Source organism: Mastacembelus armatus, chromosome 1 (assembly GCF_900324485.2).
Source record: "Mastacembelus armatus chromosome 1, fMasArm1.2, whole genome shotgun sequence".
NCBI classification, from domain to species: domain Eukaryota; kingdom Metazoa; phylum Chordata; class Actinopteri; order Synbranchiformes; family Mastacembelidae; genus Mastacembelus; species Mastacembelus armatus.
Window position 1 is genome coordinate 10,836,833 of NC_046633.1, and position 22,644 is coordinate 10,859,476.

The 22,644-nt window shown below is 38.7% G+C and overlaps 3 protein-coding genes across 10 annotated transcripts in view; 1 reads left to right on the plus strand and 2 right to left on the minus strand.

Annotated features, from left to right (window-relative positions):
- The window catches only part of klhl5 (kelch-like family member 5), a 52,744-nt gene extending 40,983 nt beyond the window's left edge, over positions 1-11,761 (minus strand). The window contains exon 1 of one of the 2 annotated variants that reach the window (XM_026304114.2): positions 11,717-11,761. Coding sequence is in view for 1 of the 2 variants with exons in the window: in XM_026304113.2 (XP_026159898.1) it covers positions 3,969-3,970 (2 nt within the window). In the remaining variant the exon portion in view is untranslated. Of the gene's footprint in view, positions 1-3,968; positions 4,096-11,716 lie in introns of those variants that run through there. The other variant, XM_026304113.2, reaches the window with a different exon arrangement.
- On the plus strand, positions 4,083-12,438 carry LOC113128644 (uncharacterized). Of its 3 annotated transcripts, none has more exons than XM_026304121.1 (10): positions 4,083-4,357; positions 4,967-5,257; positions 8,192-8,482; positions 9,532-9,642; positions 9,734-9,772; positions 10,405-10,440; positions 10,626-10,658; positions 10,731-10,763; positions 10,855-10,902; positions 12,249-12,438. In XM_026304121.1, the coding sequence occupies exons 1-10, from the start codon at positions 4,270-4,272 to the stop codon at positions 12,311-12,313; spliced, it is 1,035 nt and encodes a 344-aa protein (XP_026159906.1). In that variant the 5' UTR covers positions 4,083-4,269; the 3' UTR covers positions 12,314-12,438. The 3 variants fall into 3 exon arrangements, with proteins under 3 accessions (XP_026159906.1, XP_026159907.1, XP_026159908.1); XM_026304122.2 differs by having other exon boundaries at positions 10,408-10,440; XM_026304123.2 differs by having other exon boundaries at positions 12,275-12,423.
- Positions 12,439-12,441: 3 nt separating this feature from the next.
- On the minus strand, positions 12,442-22,429 carry fam114a1 (family with sequence similarity 114 member A1). 5 transcript variants are annotated; one of them, XM_026304116.2, is made up of 13 exons: positions 22,373-22,429; positions 20,666-21,001; positions 20,207-20,291; positions 19,857-20,089; positions 18,422-18,556; positions 18,128-18,280; positions 17,837-18,038; positions 16,178-16,263; positions 15,358-15,564; positions 15,003-15,142; positions 14,814-14,886; positions 14,310-14,363; positions 12,442-14,073 (listed from the first exon to the last, which is right to left on the minus strand). In XM_026304116.2, exons 2-13 carry the CDS (start codon positions 20,993-20,995, stop codon positions 13,948-13,950), a joined length of 1,824 nt encoding a protein of 607 aa, XP_026159901.1. In that variant the 5' UTR covers positions 20,996-21,001; positions 22,373-22,429; the 3' UTR covers positions 12,442-13,947. The 5 variants fall into 5 exon arrangements, with proteins under 5 accessions (XP_026159901.1, XP_026159902.1, XP_026159904.1 ...); XM_026304117.2 differs by lacking the exon at positions 22,373-22,429 and adding an exon at positions 22,181-22,359; XM_026304119.2 differs by lacking the exon at positions 22,373-22,429 and adding an exon at positions 22,176-22,359 and having other exon boundaries at positions 17,876-18,038.
- Positions 22,430-22,644: the final 215 nt, after the last annotated feature.

Genomic DNA, 22,644 nt, shown 5'->3' on the forward strand with positions numbered 1-22,644 from the left:
AACCCTGTTTCACCTCTTCAGTTTCTAAAAAAAAAAGATCCTCACAAACACAAAAAAGGTGTATAGGATGAAAGAGAATTTCAGATCACTGTCTCCATTTAATGCCTTAGTCTATCCAAGAACATCTCTGTGTCCATTTAAAGCCAATCCAGGTATTAAGTTTAGAAATCACAGCAAAGACACGATGTGAAGATCAAACATACAACATTCAGTGCCTGAAATACAACCAATAACCTGTGCTGAGCCTGTGGAGGGAAGCCTGTTCTTAAATATCGCTCTTGTTCCTAAATCCCTAATCTCATCACGCTGTTACATTCAGTCTCTAAAACTCTCTACATCAGATTCTGCAGTAATGCGGGTGCTTCAGAAACAGCCCTCATTCAGCAGCTCTCAGGCGACTTCTGTTCAAGGTGACACTGCAGACTGTGAACGTGTCTGACAAGACGGATGGTTAACGTGAGGCAAATTACTGGGTGTTAAGTACCGATAAGGGCAGCCGTTGTCTCGCTCTCCCACTCTCACTTATACACAAATATGCACACACACACTGTTCACGTTGTCAGCATTTGCACAGCCCCTGTGTGTAGTGTTAAAAGTGATGGATGTCCAGCTAAAGGTGACGGATATGACTGTGTAAAATGACGGATCACTACTGAACCAATCACCTAGTTACATAAGTCAAATGATTTAAATAATCTGAAGATATTGCAAAACTATATGGAGGAGATTTGCTTTTTAGCTAGACAAAGCATCTGAAGTGTTGCTGTTAGCCCCTGGAGGCTTCAGATACCACTAGAGGGTTGGACTGGACCACATAGGGTTTATTTTCACTGTACTTGCTGCCTTCTTGGAGATCTGTAAAAACCAAGCTTGTCCTAAGACTGTCCAGTATAAAGGCGATGGCATCATTACATTCAGAAGAGCTCTAATTTATTGTAGGGCTGCACATAGATCATTCCAGCACCACCATTGTAATATGTGTGTGATACGTTTTCATATCTTAATATATATTGCAAAAAAATGTTTGTTTTTTTTCCTGCTTTGCAGACAGTGAAAATTTTCAGCAGAGAGTGGCACTAGAGGAAAGACAGTTAGGGCAACCAAAACATAAAGATTCTTAGGCAACTGTACATTCTTATTTAATTTCCAATCTGTTAACAGGAAGCTGCAGCCCTGAAGCAATTAGTTTAGCTTAGTTTAGCATGAACACCTAAATCTAAATCTAGACCTAAAAACCAGACTTTATTCTAAACTGAATGAAGTTTCATAATTAAGAAACACAGGTTTATTGTAACTCTGTACAAGATGAAGAAGTACATTTTGTTTTTGTGTTAGTAAAGGGGAAGATTTCATCCTGATGCTTGTGCTACAGTGGATGAAAGGTCAGTGTCACTGAAGTTACTCTACCAGGGATCATTATTCATATTTACTTTTAAGACATTTTGCTCTGAAAAGGCTGACTGGTCCTGACAAGTCAACTGACATCCCCATATTAAGCTCCTGCTGCTCGAATCCAGAGTGTCAGAACATTTTGTTTCCCCTTCAGTGCCCAATTCTCACCAGGCATAATCAGCCAAGTCCATCTGCTGGAGTGTCACAATCAACACAATCAACCCAAGTTATGAATTATTAGATTTTTGGCTGTCAGGCTGAAGGTTCAGCAATGAAGAGACATCTTCATTGTCCGCATGTTTTATCTTGCTGTTAATGCTGGTGTGTTAATTAACCACAGAGGAATCATGAAGCAGTTTACACAGTCACACAAACGCAACGAGGAGGCAAGTCCATACCTGTGGTTCTCTAACCAGGGTTCAGTGAGACTTGGGAATCATAAAGATTTTTCTAGCTGGTTGCCTGAAACATGTAGAACGGTAACGCCATCACTCTATCCGTACAGCCAGCTAATTCAGTTTAATTCATTTCAATTTAATTCAATTTATTTGTATAAAGCCAAATCACAAAATAATCATCTCAGGCACTTTACATAGAAATCCATCAAATCCCTCATGACCAAGCAAATAGTGACTGTGGAGGGGGAAAGAAACTTCCACAAGCTGAAGAAACATCCCACAGAACCAGTTTTGATCAGGGGTTTCATTCCCATCTGCTATCGTCCAACTCTCAGCTTGTGCCATCTGTGTGGAGGAGTGATGAGATAACATGCTGAGCATACATACAACATAGTCAAAACTTTGATAGATTTAAAATATTATGACATTTCCATCAGGAAGCGTGAAGTGACATTCAAAAACCATGCATATGTGGATAAAGTGGAAAATGTGAATCCTTCATCGAAAGAAAATGAAAGTTGTTAAAAATGTCTAATTGGGCTGATGTAATATCCCACAATCTGCTGTATAGTTTGATTGCATGACAAAAAAAAAAAAAAAAAAAATCACAACCACTGGTCCAAACTGGTTAGTGACAACTTTCGACCTTCTTTTTAAACTAAACAATAAATCACGGTCAAACTATTGAGTCTGACTAACTGTTGGTAGCTTAGATTAGAATGACCTGTTATAGGAAACATCTAGTCTGATTTGACAATCAGCCTATTTATTCATCCATCTTTTACACCACATCCCACTCCAGCTGCCACTGTGTGATAGGTGGGCTACACCCTGAAGCAACACTCCTTCAAATACATTCTATTAAATATCGTATCAATTTATAGTTTTAAACAATTTGCTAGGAATTCCTAAAAAGTACTAAATTATATTAAAATAATTTTAAATCCAAGTAAATATTCATTATTAATGTAAATATTTATTACTTATGCATATGCTTTTACATTCAGATGCCTTTGGAGAAAAAAAAAAAACCCCTTCATCTCTTGACCTGTATTTTTTTTTTTATTTCATTTATCTTCAGAGGCGTTTTGTTGCTTAAACAGGTTTTGGTCTCTGCGACATGTGTAATGTCAGGTACACACTCTCAGTCTCTCACACACACACACACACACACACACACACACACACACACCCTCACACACACACACACACACACACACACACACACACACACACACACACACACACACACACACACACACACACACACACACACACACAAAACCTTTGTATATGCCACAGGTATTGTGGTGGTAAATTCAGCCATACACTCAAAATATTTGGAAGTGCACAAAGTGTCAAGCAAATTCGACTGAACACAAAAGCGCAGAAAGTGAATTTATTTTCCTTTTGGCTGCTTCCATCCTGTTCTATAAGCCGCTGACTGAGCCCTAAGAGAGACAAGCCACTGTGGAGCGGAGATAAGACTTCACCTGCCAGCCATGCTCATCACTGTTTGTGCGTTTGTGTTTGTGTGTGTGTCTGCCGAGATAAGTGGCTCTCAGGAACCCAACCGTACAATCTCAGCTACACTAAACAGCCGACAGAGATCGAGTCAGGTGGTACAAAGGAAAAACACATATTGTTTTCAGAATAGAGTGAAATAGGAAACAGAAAGGTTCCTCTCCCGCAACATCTGTCATCTCTCTACTGTGGGATAATGTTAATTCAAGTATTGGTAGCTGGATGGGGGCTTGTGTTAAAATCCATTACCTCATAATTGTATGTCATAACAATAAGACGCTTTCTCATAAATATAACTTATATTTATGACTTAGCATCTCATAATCACGATAAACGCTCTCATGAATATGGCCTAGTGTGCATACTGTCCTAATTATCACATACTACTTCATAAATTGTAGTCAATTATGAAAAAGTTTGTATGGGCCTATCTAGTCTTCCATACATAATCCTAATTTGACTTTTTAAAATTATATGAAGGTAAAAACAAACAAACAAAAACAAAACATCTGTCACATATATCCACACAAATAAACAACACAGGATTATTTATCTCTGCAATCTAATTGGACTGAATTCATAAAATAAACTCTGTTCATCTCCTTAACAGAGCACAGCTGGCATTCACACACCAATCGCAACATTTCTACTTACATTGTGTTGACAGAAACTCTGTAGCTTTCATTTTCTCTGTTTCGGGGAAAACAACAGGAAGTGTAATAGGAAGTAAAGTGTTCTGTTGCGATGTCACCAGCCTTATTTCTAAAGCATCATCATCAGGGCTTCTTATTCTCTACAAAGGCTACTCTGATGGGCAGGAGCAAGGTGTGAATGCCTGCATTTGTTTAAAAACTGAAGACGGAAGCAGATACAACGGACCATGGATCATGCATGTGTTACTGTGAAGACGTGATGTGTGTCTGTCTGTGTGGGTGGGTGATCTTATGGTGTAGCGATGACAAGGGCAGCACTGACTAAACTTTTCATCCTCGTGATCCTCGCTTTTATCATCTGCCTCCCAGAATTCTTCTCACTATACAAAGGTGGGTCATCTAAGACACATTCAAAGGGAGGTTTACCCATTCTGCTTGGGGTCTGTGTGTATCAGTCTGACTCCACATGTTCACAATCTTTTAAAGCATAAAAATCCAACAACTGGTTTGTTTTGTCTCAATTTTATATTTTGTTTTTCGTCAAACTTTTTTTTTTTTTTAACTAAAGTTCTTAGAAAAATCAGCCTTTCACAAAAGAAAAGTTCTATTTTACTGAGTCATTTTATTTAGTTTCTTCTCCTTCATGTAAACTCAAACTGATTCGACCTCAGTGTGCTCTTTTTTCTTCCTGGAGATAAATATAGCTTCATACAACATTGACTGACAGGTGCTTTGAAAATGTTTCCTATTGTGTTGCCTTGAAAAGTTTCTCTTTTTGAAAGAAAAAGCCTCCAGCCTTTGTATTTGTGCACATGTTCGCCTACAGCACTTTGGTTTTTTGTCCTTCCTTCCTTTGTCTTCCTCCTTCTTTCAGATATAAACTGAAAGCAACAGCGCTACTTTGGAACCTTGATCATTTCTGTATTTTGTTGTTTTCCCACTTTATCATTTTTAATTAAAATTTTTTTTTTTTTATTGTTTGCTATCTTTCTTTTTCAGTATTAAAAGTTACCTTCCTCTGTGTGCCCTATCGACCCTGTGAGCGAGGCAATCAGGTGACAAAGGGGGAGCTTGGGAGGACTGAGGATGCTGAAATTAAGAGAAGGGACATGTGTGACCCTTACCAGGCTCAAGAACGTGAACAGTGGGAGTTGGCCTGTACACACGATAATCGAAGCTACACAACAGATCCTGTGTCAGACTCCAGGAGAGACGGTGAAGAAAACAGCTGGTTCATATGTCAAACAGACACGGGAGTGACAAAATTACATAGCAACATCTCATCTTCAGGTAATCTACATATTTGTAAAGATAAGCTGTTTTCTGTAACAATACTAGCAGCATAGCTCCATTGATGGCAATGTTAGTCCATCTCTTGGTCCAACATGTCAGTCCAGCCTATACAGTGGGTACGGAAAGTATTCAGACCCCTTTAAATTTTTCACTCTGTGTCATTGCAGCCATTTGCCAAAATCAAAAAAGTTCATTTTATTTCTCATTAATGTACACTCAGCACCCCATCTTGACAGAAAAAAACAGAAATGTAGAAATTTTTGCAAATTTATTAAAAAAGAAAAACTGAAATATCACATGGTCATAAGTATTCAGACCCTTTGCAGTGACACTCATATTTAACTCACATGCTGTCCATTTCTTCTGATCCTCCTTGAGATGGTTCTGCTCCTTCATTGGAGTCCAGCTGTGTTTAATTAAACTGATTGGACTTGATTAGGAAAGGCACACACCTGTCTATATAAGACCTTACAGCTCACAGTGCATGTCAGAGCAAATGAGAATCAGGAGGTCGAAGGAACTGCCCAAGGAGCTCAGAGACAGAATTGTGGCAAGGCACAGATCTGGCCAAGGTTACAAAAGAATTTCTGCAGCACTCAAGGTTCCTAAGAGCACAGTGGCCTCCATAATCCTCAAATGGAAAAGGTTTGGGACGACCAGAACTCTTCCTAGACCTGGCCGTCCAGCCAAACTGAGCAATCGTGGGAGAAGAGCCTTGGTGAAAGAGGTAAAGAAGAACCCAAAGATCACTGTGGCTGAGCTCCAGAGATGCAGTAGGGAGATGGGAGAAAGTTCCACAAAGTCAACTATCACTGCAGCCCTCCACCAGTTGGGGCTATATGGCAGAGTGGCCTGACGGAAGCCTCTCCTCAGTGCAAGACACATGAAAGCCTGCATAAAGTTTGCCAAAAGACACATGAAGGACTCCCAGACTATGAGAAATAACATTCTCTGGTCTGATGAGACCAAGATTGAACTTTTTGGCGTTAATTCTAAGCGGTATGTGTGGAGAAAACCAGGCACTGCTCATCACCTGCCCAATACAATCCCTACAGTGAAACATGGTGGTGGGAGCATCATGTTGTGGGGGTGTTTTTCAACTGCAGGGACAGGACGACTGGTTGCAATTGAGGGAAAGATGAATGCGGCCAAGTACAGAGATATCCTGGAAGAAAACCTCTTCCAGAGTGCTCAGGACCTCAGACTGGGCCGAAGGTTCACCTTTCAACAGGACAATGACCCTAAGCACACAGCTAAAATAACAAAGGAGTGGCTTCGGAACAACGCTGTGACCGTTCTTGACTGGCCCAGCCAGAGCCCTGACCTAAACCCAATTGAGCATCTCTGGAGAGACCTGAAAATGGCTGTCCACCAACGTTCACCATCCAACCTGACAGAACTGGAGAGGATCTGCAAGGAAGAATGGCAGAGGATCCCCAAATCCAGGTGTGAAAAACTTGTTGCATCATTCCCAAGAAGACTCATGGCTGTACTAGCTCAAAAGGGTGCTTCTACTCAATACTGAGCACAGGGTCTGAATACTTATGACCATGTGATATTTCAGTTTTTCTTTTTTAATAAATTTGCAAAAATTTCTACATTTCTGTTTTTTTCTGTCAAGATGGGGTGCTGAGTGTACATTAATGAGAAATAAAATGAACTTTTTTGATTTTGGCAAATGGCTGCAATGACACAAAGAGTGAAAAATTTAAAGGGGTCTGAATACTTTCCGTACCCACTGTATATGCCCAATAACTATTCCATAGATTCTCATGGTGTTTGGTACAGACATTTGTTCATCCCCAGATAATGAACCCTAATGACTTTGGTGATCCCTAGATTTTTTCCTCTATTCCTTCTATGAGACCGACGTAAGTCAAACTTCTCTACAACTTTTCGATGTGATGACATAAAACTTGGTACAGACATTCATGTTCTTCTCAGGATGGATTATATTAACTTTGGTGATGCTTCAGGTTTCTTTGTTGTGTATTTATCTACCATGATCATCATATCTACATTTGTCCAGTAGGCCTACTTCACCTTAAAATACTAGTAAACTAATGACGTCAACTGACAGCTGGTTGGGTAAAAGGCAGGACTTGAAGCTAAAATATAAGCTCTGATTAATGTGCCCTCTTCAGCTTCTGTGCTTTCAGACAAGACAAGTGAAAAGACATCAACTGGACTGTGCATTTTTGTATTTCAACAGGGACAGACAGAGTTGACTCTTCTAGAAAAACAATCTAGTTGATCACCTCATCTCCATTTAACAATGCTCCAGCTAAGCTTTGAATCACACCAATATGTCATCACTACTAAATTGTTGTGAAAGCCTACAGGGGCTACATCTGGTAAATAAATGTCAGACGCATTAAAGGAATATTTCATGTTTTATGCTGCACATTTTGTTTAATTGCAGCTACAAGATGTGATAATTAATGCTAACCAGGATGCCTCTAAAAACCAGCATTTTTGCTTTTAGCCTGTATGTTAAATGGTAAAACATTTAAAGGATCAGGATTAGATAAGGGGCAGCACAGTGGTGAGGGGGTTAGCACAATACAGGGTGTACCCTGCCGCTATTATACCTACTGATATTTTTCCAAAGGTAAGCATACTAAGATGCTCAACTAAAATGTTAAACTTTACATCAACTAAGTGTTTGTTTGGTAGCATGGCCATTGTGGGCATGCAAGTATACAGCTGATGGCATTTAGCATTAAGCAAGGTTGCACAGTGTCACAGCGCAGACATTTCAATAACAACCTGCAAGTTACTGTGTAGGTTACATATTTTACACACACACACGCACACACATACACGCATGAAATACAAATAATCTATAAAACTATTTTGTTACATATTTCCATTTTCAATATCATGCAACATTAAATGGGAACTTTACATTATTTATCTATCCATCCACAGATCCAAATGTACATGTGGAAGTGACTGTGGAGCTTCAACTTGGCAATACAGAGACCCTGAATCTCACCTTGTATGACCACAGTAAGACCACCTCCTTACACTTTTACCCTCCTGAGGAGGAGGAGGAAGAGGAGCTGAAGAAGGGACAGGATGAGGCATTTTACTGCTGTTTGCCTATCCTGACAGAATCAGAGTCAGACAGTCAGAGCCGCTGTCTGCTTCGGTTTGCCAATATAACAGTTCTGACTGCAACAGTAAAAGAAAAGCTGCCATGGAAACAGAAACATAAAGGTTGGTGTCAGGCTCAGAGAGCAGGGCCTCCTTCTTCCCAGTGTGGTCAGTGTGGCTTTAAGACTAAGATTGAAGAGGAGAGTATAAAAATGAGGAAATTGGCCAATCAGTTTTCATTTTGGTGAAAATGATTCAATCTCATTCAAACCTGCCTCCTCTCTCAATCCACAACGGAATAATTTTTTCATTAGGACAAATTCCCCACAGTTTAACAGTATCAGCCTTTCTTCTTTGTCTCACTCCGTGCTGTATGATCAGTCACACTTTCTCAGAGATACTGTATATCTTAATCTACTGTATCTCCAAGGCTGTATTGATTTTGTCTCACTTTCTCTTCTGCTCTCCAACACTCCTGATTAAACCTACGACTAAGTCATATTTTCCAGTGTGCATGATGAAAGCTGGATATCCTTCTCACTTCGAGCTTTCAGTGCCATTTTCAGCACTGAAAACACACTCACCTCCTCTACAATTACTTGATGCTGTATCCTTCTCTTGTACCTACCTTGTTTCTTTTTTCTCAAATCTAACCTTCTTATAGATTTTTCTTTTTATGTACAGTATTTATTTCTTCTGATTACATTTATCTGTCATGATAAACTATTATATCTCTTTCTGAGGTTCCTCTTTCCAGATATTTATCTCTTCTATGGCTCTTTATTGCTAAAATAATTAGTTGCGTAGTTGACCAGGTCTAATAATCAGTTGATTAAAGTTATTTATACAGTAGTAATGGCAAACAATTGCTGTTTATGATTCTCAGATGTGAGGATTTTGCTTCTCTTTCATATTATTGTAAATCTAGTGTATATTTTTTTAATTAATTTACAATAATATTGTTTTCCCCTCAAAATGATCAGAGGGGGAATCCAGGGGCCTAATTTTTATGGTGATGCCCACAGAACTGTGGTATCCATGGTTTGGATGCAAAAACTTATTTATTTTGAATTTTTTCTAATAGTTCACATAGTAATCAATAATGTAAATAACAGTTGTCCCCGCTCTCAACCTTTTCTGTTTGATAACTAATCTGTTTTCATTTCTCTCAGATGAGTGGTGGTGTATATTTAGGGTGATGTGGTTGGCTCTCGTCTGTTTAGTGCTCCTGACAATAGTTACATCTGTATTTGGACAAATCTACCGGAGGAAATGCTCATACAGTAAGACACGCACAAAAACAAACAGGACTCTTGGTCATCGGATTAATTTGATCTTTTGCATTTGACCTAAAATGTTTCTTTTCTTTGTTAGAAAAGCCCACGGTGCATCCTGTTGGTTACATCTATACTGGTCAGTATTTAAAGGGCAACTATCTGAATGTCTGGGTCTTTTGAAACCTAATTTCTTAAATACGCCTTTGTAATCCTCATCACATATTTCCTCATTTCCTCTGTAAAGGATGGGTGTACTTATTTAACAAAGCCAGATTCACACTTTCTTACCACTCTCACACTCTCACACACAGGCACAAATTTTCTGTTATTTTGTTCACACTGTGTTTGAAGGCAAACACAGACACACACAGACCATTCAGTCACTCAAGTAAAATAAACCTGAAATTTCAAGCTATTGTATTCTCAAAAAGTGAAAATGAATTTCAGTCTCTGAACACGGTAACTGGACCACATTTTCTACTGCCACCGTTAACCAGTCTAATGGCATCTGCAATGTGGCATTCGGTTAACATAATCATAGTAAGCACAGGTCATCATCACAATCCAGACAAGATCTCAAAGGGTAATTACTTCGATAAACTGGATTTAACGGTTGCGTCATGTTTTCATAACATGTCACAACAGGTGTCAGGGCTGAAAACAGATAAGTCTGTTTCTTAAACCTACAGTATTTTGTATCAGAATTATGTTAACATTTAGTAAATGTAATGTAATGTGATGTGCCTAATATACTGTATGTTTCTAAAGTAGATGGAGAGAAGAACACTGGAGTAACGCCTAAAGGTAACTCTTCAGGATACTTTATCCCATCTTTCTGCATTTTAAAAAAAAATTGTAATATTAATAATATTAAACTGAGTCATTTTAGTTGCCTTACAGTAGTCCCATAATATACAAACATGACATTTGAATGTGATGGGTTTTGTAAAATGCAATACTAACTACCTGTTACCACCTGGCATTCACAGTCCTTCACACATATGGGCCCCGGACCTGGACAGGTCAGTCCCTAATTCTATACACACTTTAATTAATCTATGTTTCAGTATTCTGACTTCATTTTCAATCAACAGGACTATCCCCCATTGAAGAAAGAGATATCCAAGGCAAGGACACACACACACCCCCCACCAACACATTATTAATCAAATTGCTCATGACAATCTAAGCTTGTGTCTCTTTGTGTACATTTTTCAGAGGACATAGAAACTCTGCTGCATGGAAATGTCGACAACTGCTATAATGGTAAAGTCACTACTAGAACAAATGTGCAAGCTCTGAGAGGCTACTTTTAGTGCATATGTTTTTTTACCAATTGATTTCCACTGAGGACCACAATTTTCCAGCTGTGGTACTAGTACTCATTTCTTATACTGAAGTAATAGTAGTACTGAATACAAATACTCCAGCATAAGTAAGAGTTCTGCATTCAAAAAACTCAACTTGGACCAACTAATAGAGATTTTATTTATAGTGCATGAAACATACTTCTCTCCTTTGATTAAATAGCTGCAAGGGTTAAAGGCAGGGCACAGACAGGGGGAAGCAGTAAACAACTACAATAAGCAGATGTCTCAAATAATAAATAAATAATGTGAAGCTAGACTGAACCCTCAGGGAACTTGATGTCAAGATGCCAACAAGACCGATTCACCACAAAATGGCATTAAATCAGAACTGTTCTACACAACTCCAAAACTGCCTGTAGTCTAATAACCATGGGAAAACATTTGACCTTTCTAGCAGTGTGACTTTGTTTGAACACTACCTGAACCACAAGCACATTGCACAAAATGTAACAGTTCATTACCTTGCTAGAGTGGAAGACATTTTTACCTCATGAGAAACATGGAAAGGATGGGATTATTCATTACAAATGACAATAGGTTAATGATGCACAAAGGACAATTGAAAGGATTCAAATACATGCAGTTTTAGTTCCTTGCTCATTAAGAATATTGAAAATACAGTAGAGTACTATGAAGGAAGAAAAACATTTCATGGTTCTACAATTGAAGTCTTCAAATTAGGCTCTTAGAAACGTTTAAAAGAAGCTTACCAGATCAAATACCAAACAACTGCTGGTCTCAGGTCCTGTCTCTCAGGTATGTCTCACTGCAGGAAGACAGGGCCATGTGACAGCCCAGCCCCTTTTTATAGACTCTGCCCCCTTCCTGCCTTAACTTCCTGTTACCTTTCTCACAAGTATTATCATTAGAACATACTTTGAGTTTCAATGCATACTCATAATGCAAATTTGCCATTTCTGAATAATGTACTGCATGCATTTATATTGTGGAACTACAATTACTGATTTATCAGTGTGAAAGACAAATATTTCATCTTGCTTCCTTATATACTGCTGGGACACTTAACCTATGAAAATGCATTAAAATTTGCAGGCTGTAACTTTATATTAATAATGTAAATTTGGAAAGTATCCAGTAACTAAGTTTACCACAAATTACACTTTATGGCCTCTATCTCAAGCTGAGAGTTCAGCTCAACGCCACCCTGACTCCTTTTACTGTGATCTATCTCCAGTTTTTGTATTACCTTTTTTAATCTTTGGCAAATCTACACCATTTTAGCCATCCATCCATCTTCCTCCTCACAGAGGAACAAGCCTGGTGACAGAGGATGCAAAGACAGATGAGCCAAAGGATCACCAAAATGGACTAACAGTGTGTTGGAGAGAAATAAAATGGACTGTTTCACCTAAAAGCCACCTCTGTTTTAAAAATAAAAAATTCTGAGACACATAAAGATGGTTGAAACATTTCCTCTACAGTCAGTCTTAAGATGATTTATTAGAACAATCCTAATACATTAGCAAAATGTCTAAACATTTTTAATTCAACATTACGAATAATTTGGTATTCTAAGGCAAAAACAGTGTTACCACATCAGGCTCTGGCTGAAAGGAGCCAAAACACTGTGACAAAACTGACTAATAATGTCTTTACTTAATAGCTTTCTTACTTCAGTGTATCTCTACAAGAGAAGAAGTAGATGTAAACAAGAGAAAGGGACTTCAGTTTCCACAGGTCAGAAAAACTGCTGCTTAAGTTAAAAATGAGGTGCACTGTGTGCTGAAACTCGACGGGTGATCAGAGGGGAAAAACAGAAAACAGTAGATGGTTGAAACATAGACCTCTGGGCATCATGATCATTATAGATGTAAAGATCCTGGCAAACAGTATTTAGAGACTTTATTTGGGAGGTCAAGATGACATTCAAAGGACACATGTTTTGGCTAATTTCTTCCTACGGATGGGAAATACATTTTCTTGCTTTCAGGCAGAGTTAGATAAGAAAAAGCCTAAAGACTGGAAATGGACAAAGGTATTTCACCTTTTGCGTAAACACACTAAATAAAACATTTTAATTAGTTAAATTTAGGGGTACTGGTAGGTGTATTTTATTCTCCATGTTTCCAGTCTGTGTTCTGAGCTAAACAAAATGTACAGCCAGTTGATATGGCAATAAAGTATATCTCATCTTTTTAGAGTGGCATCGATCCTCTCATCTAACTTTCGTCAAGAATGTGAATTTCCCAATAATGTCAAGTACTCAAAGTGCAACAGAATGGGGGGAAAAAAACTGAATTAGAGATGAATTCCCCTAAATTACATCTTCTCATATGAATGAAGATCAAATTTTTCTTTCCAATCAGACTGGATAAGAATGAAATATAAGGTACTGTTGCTTCATAGAAATTAATGTCATAACAGAACAAGGAGAAATTGTGGTGTACAACTAATACTGGCATTTTTCTGTCAAACTCGATTAAAATATTTTAGCAAAAGAGACATTAATTAGTGTTATTCAGAATTTTTTCTGTTAAAATAATGGACCAAAAGGAGTGCAAAGAACGCTTGATATAAATTAATGTAGAGTTCAACACAGTCAGTCTTTTTCTGTTTTTGGTTCAGCTGTTGGAGACGAGAAACATCTTTATCAGACAAAATGAGCCTCAGGTGAGCTGGAAATAATCAGCTGTTTTTCTCTGCAAAGCAGCAACTAAAATAACATTCAGAGATAAATAATGGAATAGAAGCACATACAAGCTGCACATGGTTCATTTCCGCATGTACCTGTTAAGGAAGTTGTCTTCAAGAATATATTCTGCATATATAAACAACAACTTCTGTCTATTGCAATGGCACTTTGATAGATATGACAGATATAAGCACTTAATCCAGAATAATCTTTTCTCTTTACGTTACTGTACAACAACTGGTACATTAAGACAAGCTGGTGAGCAGGTAGCGTGTGTGTGTTTGTGTGTTAGTGCTGTGTCTGTGCTGCTGGGTCTGTAGCAGGCCGGCAGTGTTGGCTCTGGATGTGGGAGATCTGGAGGATGGGCAGCAGCAGCTGAAATGCATTCTGGATGTAGTTGGTACTGTTGGAGCCCTGCAGACAGGACACTCATGACCTTCAACATCCTCACTGTCATCATTAATTAATCACCACCACCATCATCACCATCATCATCATCATCAATCATTCCACCAAATAAGCATAATTAAAATATAAATATACTGTATATCAGTAAAAAATGTATGTTTTAAAAAGCATAAATAAAAAATATGTTATTTGCTGAGGATTGTTTGAGTAAAAAAAAAAAATAATAAATCTGTGTTTCTTACCTCTAGCAGCACACTATCTACTAACGGATTCAGCTGCTCTGCTTTCCTCTGGCCCTAAGTGAGAGATGGGGTAAAGGAAGCAGCAGTGAGCAAAGATCAATCATAATACTATTACTAATAGTGCTGATTGAAAAACAGTTCTTTGGTAGAAAAATAAAGCACAACAAACTACACAGACAAAAATTAAAGGATAGGACAGATTATATTTTACATTTGAAGTACTTCCAACAAATCCCAAGAAAAACTACTGTAGTAGTTTAGTTTATACCTATGTGTCATAGAGCATCATTAAAAACCCCAAAAAACACTACTGAAATAAGCCACACATCACGCTGAGTGACATTTTCCTTCACCACCACGGAAGAATATACTGTCACTATTTCACCAGCCAACACATAGCTCACTTAACTGAAGTTGTGTTTATAAAGCCTTCTTCAAGGTGTATTACAAGCTGTGGAAAAACACGGTCTACGTGTATACACAGTTCATGTCCCTCTCACCTACCCCAATGAGAAGCAGTGTATCGGAGAACTTCTTGGCCAAACAGTCCACCTCCTTACACATGGCACATGTCAACCTAAAAAAAAAAGAAATCTAGTTTTTAGCAAAACATACTCGCCAGAGAGTAGTGTTCCTCTCACTCAAACACACACACACACACACACACACACACACACACATAAATATACACACCTGGTGAGGATATGTGCCTGGTCTCTGGCAGGTTTCTCCAGCTCCTGACCGTGGAGGATGAGCTCTGCCACCTTGTGGAGCTGTTCAATACTGCGAGCCGTCACTTCTGCCAGGCTGCCAACTGATGACAGGTAGACAGGCTGGAGAGTGGGAGAATACACACACATATATATATGTTCATATATTTATATGTATACATATTAGAAACACCCTGCTCTCACAGTCTGAATTGATATTGCCAGTGGAAAGAGAGAGAGAAACAATATCAAATTTAATCAAACTGTACAAGCAGAATAAAAGGCTGTTAAAATTAAAAAATAGAAAAAAAATGCCACACTAAAGAGTTTGACCTCACCTCTACGGATCTGGGGTCAGCCTCTTCCCCCTTCTTTTCCTCCTCTCCTCCCTTCACCTCCTCCCCCTGCTCCTCACCATCTTTCTTCTCTTTTTCGTTCTCTCCAGACACCTCTCCTCCCAGGTGGTCCTGCATTTCCCTGCCAACTGTCTCCGAAGTGACAGGCTGTTCCACCTTGCTCACCCAATCATGGGCCCTCACCCGAGCCTGTAGATGGATAATTACCACCCATCAGATCTGCACGGTGAGAGATGGCCATGCTGATGTATGCTAATTATATGCATCAACACGATTATATGCTAATGTAGGTTCTATATAGGAAATTTTGATTATGCAGTAGGACTTCAAAGGTGATAAATCAGATATTCCTTCTATAAGACCACAGCAGGAAAGAAGGGCTGTTAAACTGCTGTGCATTTCTGCATTCTGCAAGTTTTTCTAGTGTTAAATGAAAAGCATATTCTCTGACAGACAAAAAAATGTTTTGTCTTCAATGGTCATTATAGTCCAGGCTTTATTCTGTAATGGTCTATTTGTTTTGATACAACATTATCTTGGGCTCTAGGAGTTTACTTACTTTACTAATTGAGCAACACCCAATAAATCGCTTATTAAATTATTGAAAAACCCACAATCAAACAGCAAAAAAGGAGGGTGTAATGAAGAAGAGTTTGTGCTATGTGTTTTCATCATGGTGGATATCCACTGACAGCCAAACATATTTCTATTGTACTATACATGTATGTTTTCAAATGTAAATACTCTAATATATTAATTATGTTTAGCAGGTGTTACTGACATTCATGTGTGTATGACTCACCTTGTTGAGCTTGTCTGGTGTGGCAGCAACATGAAGTTCAAACAGCAGCTCAGTGAGGACATTCATAAACTCCTCACCATCAGCAGCTAATAGAAACATGTCATGTCAGCATACTGTTCACACAGAGTATGTGTAAGCCACAGATGCATAAAGGGTAATATGAGAGCAGATTTCCAGCACATGCTAACAATGCTTTGAATTCCCCCATGCTGAGATTAAAATAATATTTTTGTCATAGATTTGGTGAACTTCTGATTCTTGTTTTGTGTTAAATTAGTCCTATATCTAAGTTAAATTAACTTAAATGTGTACAGCGCACATGCAGATTCAATGTCTTGATTAGCAGTTCAATTCTTTTGCTGACTGTATTTTTAATTCTGTGTTGTGAATGCAGAGAGGCCCCTGGACACCAACACCGAATCAGGCACAGTGTTAAACCCAGGTAAAGGGACACCTGTCTTATCTGAACTCTGCACTGCTGTAACATCACCTCAGGGCACCTGTCACACAGCGACAATAAATGTAAAGTGACAACAAAGGGGACATCTTTAGAGAGACTGTGCTTTAAGCACTTTAAATCTCTGCATTAACACTTGGTTTCTCCACTGAAGTGTCACAGAAGCTGAATCCCTACTGGCTGTTGCTCTGTTCCCTGCCCTGATTTGTGACCTTGCTGTAAAACAGGCCTATCAAATGAGAGATTTAACTTTAAGGGATCACTATAAAGTACCACTGAATAGTGCAATATACGGGCATTGCAAAATGTGAAAAAGTGCGAAAATGGTGGTGAATTTTGGAGCTACTCAAGCAATTTAGTGTTGCACTTCCATAAATTTAGAAGACGTGTGAGAGCAAGATTGAAAAAGCTAAACACTGAAGCAGCAGAGACTGAAATATCCAGACCTTTAGTCTCTAGTATAATCACAAAGAATGCTGGATCTTACACTTACAATACAACTCAATAGGGTCTTTTGTTACACCATCCCTGCTTGGCAAACACTCGTATCTTTCAAACATCACATGACTTGTAAATGGTTTTTTGTGTTTGAAATGAGTGTAGTGCCCCTGCAGGGCTGAATGGACCATCGAGCAACAGATTTCAAAAGAGTCCATTCACAGCTGAAATAGCACGTGATCATAACTATAGTTTGATTAAAAAAAAGAAATAACATCAGGTAAGTCTTCATTTTGATTGATGGACATAACTTAAGCAAGCTAAGTTAGAAAAAAACACAAACACTCTCGCCATTAAGAGTCAAAACATAATAAAGTCCTGATACAGTCCTTGAAGAGTAACCTAAACCAGGTCGCACTGCAGCATTTTAGTGGAATCTCTTATCTGGAGTTATAAGTCTGTTTCATATCTGATCCAGCAGCAGTGATGGGTGTGATATCGCAGGGTATTGGCTGCACCCTGGAGCCCATTTCTACATCACTGCAGCAAGGTGATAAATTATCAACAAAACAAGAGTTTAAGCCTTTGTACTAAAGGTTTCCACTAAAGCGTAATATAAGTTCATTTCCAGGTGCCTCTGTTACTACAGTATATCTACACTGATGTCCCTGTGTCAGAGTCTATCAGAGTTTAACTGATCCTGGGTCAGTGCTCAGGGACCAGCTCTACCTCCATCACATTGGTGGTTGGTCTAGCTTACTCACACAGGGGGATAGAACAGTGTAATTGGGAACTTAGATCACCGTTATCCTTCTCCTTTCCTCCTCCTCCTCCTTCTTCTTCTTTTTCCTCTTTCTCTTCTCCCTCCTCTTCTTCTTGCTTGATGAATATATCTTTGATGAAAATCAGTTCCTTCTTCACCTCCTCCTGCTCCTCCACATCCAGGGAAGACAGGAATGCTTGAACCTACAAGAAGATATATGACTTTATTTTCACTATTTTCAACAGACTGTGTCTCCACATAGTATTGTATATTCCTCACACCTGGCACTTACCTTGGCCTCACTCTCATTGGACAGGATCTCCAGAGCCTCGAGGTGGGACAAGCCCTGGTAGTCGTCAAACAGAATACCATAGTGAGCCGTGGGCGCACTGATTGGCTGGTTCCTCAGACGTGCCTGCTCCTTCTCCTTGGCTTCCTTCAACATCTGAAAAATCACAGTTAAATCTTATAACACCATGACAGAGTTGTGACTTTAGAGCAATTACAGAATGTGAAAAGCAGAGTTAACATTTTTTATCTGATATGAGGAGGCACTGGCTTTCTGTGTGAGTGCATGTCAGCATGCCTGACTCAGTGATGCAGTCTTCTGCATTAGGGTCTTGGTCTTTTTGAAACCTGGATCACTCTCAGCAAGAACAGTCATGGTCTTCTTTCCAATAAATTCCAAGGCATCCAGACCTCCACTGATCACTGACTTACCCTTAGAGAGACACAGAGAAACAAATTACCAGAATGACCATGCAAGCTACAGGAGAAATTACTGATTTAAAGAGATACATACAAATAGATACAAATAATTAGGAATTATGGAAACTCAGGGTAAATGATAAATATATGCTTTACCTTCACTTCATTTTCACTGAAGTAGAATTATTATGTTCTGAGGCAAAAAAAGGCATTCTGAATTTAGAGTCAAAATCATCATATACTAAGTACCCATTTTTGCTTATCGATTTAAAAATTCCACATTTCATAATTTATATTCACTATAGTAACTATTGTGCGTTAAGTTAAATGTTCTGTTTGTGCAGACAAACATTTACAGCAAACATTATTACACCTAGCCTTCTGTCAGCTCATATACTCTTTTACTCATATAGACTGTTTAAACTTACATGTTTAATTTACTAAATTGTGTTATTTACAGGGCCTTAAACGTGCAATGTGTAAATGTGAAAGATTTAGTGGTCAGACTATAAAATGGAAGGGGTAGCATGGCCGTCACCTTTAAAACAAAAAGCAATTCCCTGTGTAGAGCCAGTGTTTGGTTTGTCTGTTCTGGGCTACTGTAGAAACATGATAGTGCAACATGACTTCCTCCATAAAAGTGGACCCACTCCCTCTGTAGATTTAAAAGGCTCATTCAAAGATTGAAGAAGAAAATGCAACAGCTGGTATATTCGGGTGATTACACACTAGTGACGACATATTTCTGAATCCAATATTCAATTTATACTAACACATATTGTACCTTTAATGTTGATATTTTCTTTCTTTCTGTCATGAGAGATAATGTAACAAAATTTCTTCTGAATACACCTTTTTATTTTTCATCTTTAAATTGTCGTTGTTCTAACACTGTTTTATGAAATCTCACCTGTTTCTTATTTGAACTCACTCTGTGATTTTTCTGTGTTTTCCTCAATATTGTTTTCATACTTTTTCCAAGTAAAACTTTAAAAGCCAGCTGTTGTCTTCAGTTTTAATCGGAAGTGAGTTTACCTGGCTGCATTGCAGTGTACCTACACATACTGACGGCAGAAGAAACCCAAGAGACAGCATATGTGTTGAGACGTCAACATTTCAATTTACTACAATTTTGATGTAGAACAAGTAACGAATACAAAGCTGTCAATATCTCACAAAGGGGGAGATATCTGGGTCATACCTCAAAAAGGGAGAATGTATTAAACTAGGTAGGTTTGTATTGAAAATCACTGAACTTATCTCCACTGGCAGGCTTTCACCACATCACTTTGTAAGTGTGCATGTTCACTCACTGTGTTCTGCACAGCGTGCGTGATTGTAGAAAAGACACCCCTGCCTGAAGAAGCTGCAACACTTGCAGGAGAAGACTCCCCAGAGCTGAACAGGCCAGCCTCTCCATTTTCTCCTCCTTCCTCTCTCTTCTCCTCTGCTCCCCCCTCCTCTTCATGTGCCTCCTCTCCTACTGAGGTCCTGTGGAGACGCAGAGCCTCTCCTGCCTTCACCTTAACAGAAGTCAGGCTTTGGCCTGCACACACAAGTGCACAGTGTTAAAACGAAAGCATATGTAGAGCAGTAAGAACAAGACAAAAAAAGTTTTAAAAAATGGAGAGACGGCGAAAGGAAATAGGAACAGAAGACGTACCCACTGTGGAGGTAGCACTGCTCAAAAGAGATTTTCCCCATGAACTCCAACCTTCCCAACCTTTTTCTTTCTCTTCATGTGACCTCTGCACACAAACACCCATAAGCATTATGTGCAAGGAAATGCTGCATTAGCTGCTTATAGACACCAAGTTAGTACTTGTAATTACTAGCAACAAAACTGAAGTAGAGCTGCAATCAACAACAGTTACTGTACATAGTTTATCCAAAAAGCACTACAGTCTGTTTTTCAAATGTATAATTTGACACGTTAGGGTCTTTAAATTTATGGGATGCTTACAAAAAGATCTTTGTTTATATTTTGTATGTATATAAACAGTGAATGCTGTATATCAAATTTCAACATTAGAAGTGGTCTCAAATAACCAGAATTAAAATTCACATATGCACTGTATGACAAGATAATATAATCAAAAAAAAAAAAAAAAATGCTGCAAACCTCCACATCCTCCTCTGCAGCATCTGTGTCTGGTTCCAGACTCACTGCTTGGTCACATTCGATCACTTGACTCTCGGCCACAGGCTCTGGTTGGTGACTCAGATCCTCTGAAGTGTTAATCTTGATGGTGGTGTCCTTTGTAGATGTCACCTCGGTGGACTGTGGGAGGTTGACACTCTCCGAGCTCAAAGGAGGCTGAAGAGGGGCTGAGAGCGGTGTGAGAGCTTCTGGGACATCCTGAGCGAGGCCAGGTTCAGAGGGGGCGTGTTGAACAGGTGGAGGGGTGTTTTCTGTGGATGGGTCTGCGTCAGTGGGGGCAGCCTGGGACATGGTGATCTGGAAGAGACAGCAAGAGCCTTGATTTGAGTGTTTTTTGTTGAGAAAGTGCTCATCTGTGGTTCTTTATAAATCTTGCAATCAAAATATACATACACATACAACATGCACTTAAATTTACAAAAATGTGCAAAAAGATGTTTCATTTTTGGAATTTCAGTTACTTTTGTGTACCTGCTGTTTGATATATTATTATAAATCAAGTGAAGTCTTCAAATGTCTTATTCTGTCTACCACTACAAAAATTATAATAATAAAAAACACACAGCATGCTCAGGTGGAGGAGCTGAATCCAGTGTTTGATTTTTTTCTTCATAATTGACTTAAACAATTAATTGATCCCCAAAACAGCCCAGTGAGCCAAACTCTATAAATTCAAGATAAGATACAAACTGCAACAAACCAAATCACATGCTCACTCTTTTGTTCATGATAGTACAAAATTCAAATCCTGAAGACTTAAAAATTAATAAATCAATTTCCCGTTTGCAAAGATTTTCCGTTCTCGTTCAGTTAAACCTTGAACGTGCAAATGATCTAGCTTCATTAAATCAAATAATTACTACAGTTTGAGGACAACACTAAACATATCAGGGCGATTGTACTTTGTGTCAAATGAGAAACCCTATTTGGAAAAGAACCAAAGCAGTCAGTGAGATGCTGCAGACCACATCATTGAATATCACGTCGTGGTTAAATAGCACCACCTGGTGGTCAGTTGATGTGCCCGTACCCACATGATTACCGTCATCTCCTGCTATTCAATCATTGCTAAATAAGTTTAAAGCTGTTTCCTGGCAGAAAATATCTAGCACGGCGTTATTTCTGACAAACTGTGTGCACAAGACGACAAATAAACCTTCTGACTACACAAATTTACATTTGTCCAAAAAAAAAGTTAACAGCTTGTAAAAAAAAAACGTTAGAATGACATGAATAAGTATAACACGACAATGATATTTTAATCTGGAGCAAAAAGGATTATGATATGTCAGACTTGTCAGACAGGTAGTACAGACAAAACTGCTACTAGCTGCAACCAAAACAATCATATCAAAAACACGATGTCAGACAACTAAGCCTCTCCTGTGCCTTTTAAAACCACTTAACTCATCATTACAACGTGACAACGTTCAGAACCATGTAAACAGTAAATAAAAACATTTGAAACAACCATACGATGTGACATTCAGTTGTTTTCTCGCAGGATTGTTATTCTCTTGACAAACACGTTGTCAACGCAGCAACAAGTTGACGATAAACTCAGCTCCCGTTTAGTTGTACATGCATGTCTTTCAGTTGTTGCAGACAAAGGAAACATATAAAGCTCAGAGACAGTTTTGTTTTTGGGAAAGTGACGGTGCAGCTCACCCGTTTGGTGCCAGCCAGAGGCTCCTCTTCCGCCCCGCCACGTCGGCAGGCCGGTAGGCGACTGCACCGAAGAGTAACAACAGACAAGATGATTCCCCATCTCAAAAACAACCTCTCCCTGTATTTCCCTGGAAAATACGAGTTACATGTACTGATACAAAAAACACAAAATGAAAATTGTTTAGTAAAATACAAATATAGAAAAATGTACTTGTATAGTTCTTGAATAAATGTAATTTGACCCTTTCATCGTTGTTTCCCTTACATAGCCT

Excerpts from the sequence above, each read along its gene's own strand:
- LOC113128644 (XM_026304121.1), top strand. The coding sequence starts at position 4,270 with ATGACAAGGGCAGCACTGACTAAACTTTTCATCCTCGTGATCCTCGCT. Across the intron at positions 9,773-10,404 it reads TGTTGGTTACATCTATACTG|TAGATGGAGAGAAGAACACT; the intron begins GTCAGTATTTAA and ends ATGTTTCTAAAG. Across the intron at positions 10,659-10,730 it reads TGGGCCCCGGACCTGGACAG|GACTATCCCCCATTGAAGAA; the intron begins GTCAGTCCCTAA and ends TTCAATCAACAG.
- fam114a1 (XM_026304115.2), bottom strand. Across the intron at positions 20,090-20,206 it reads CAGTGCTACCTCCACAGTGG|GCCAAAGCCTGACTTCTGTT; the intron begins GTACGTCTTCTG and ends TTGTGTGTGCAG. Across the intron at positions 14,364-14,813 it reads ATACACTGCTTCTCATTGGG|GGCCAGAGGAAAGCAGAGCA; the intron begins GTAGGTGAGAGG and ends TCTCTCACTTAG.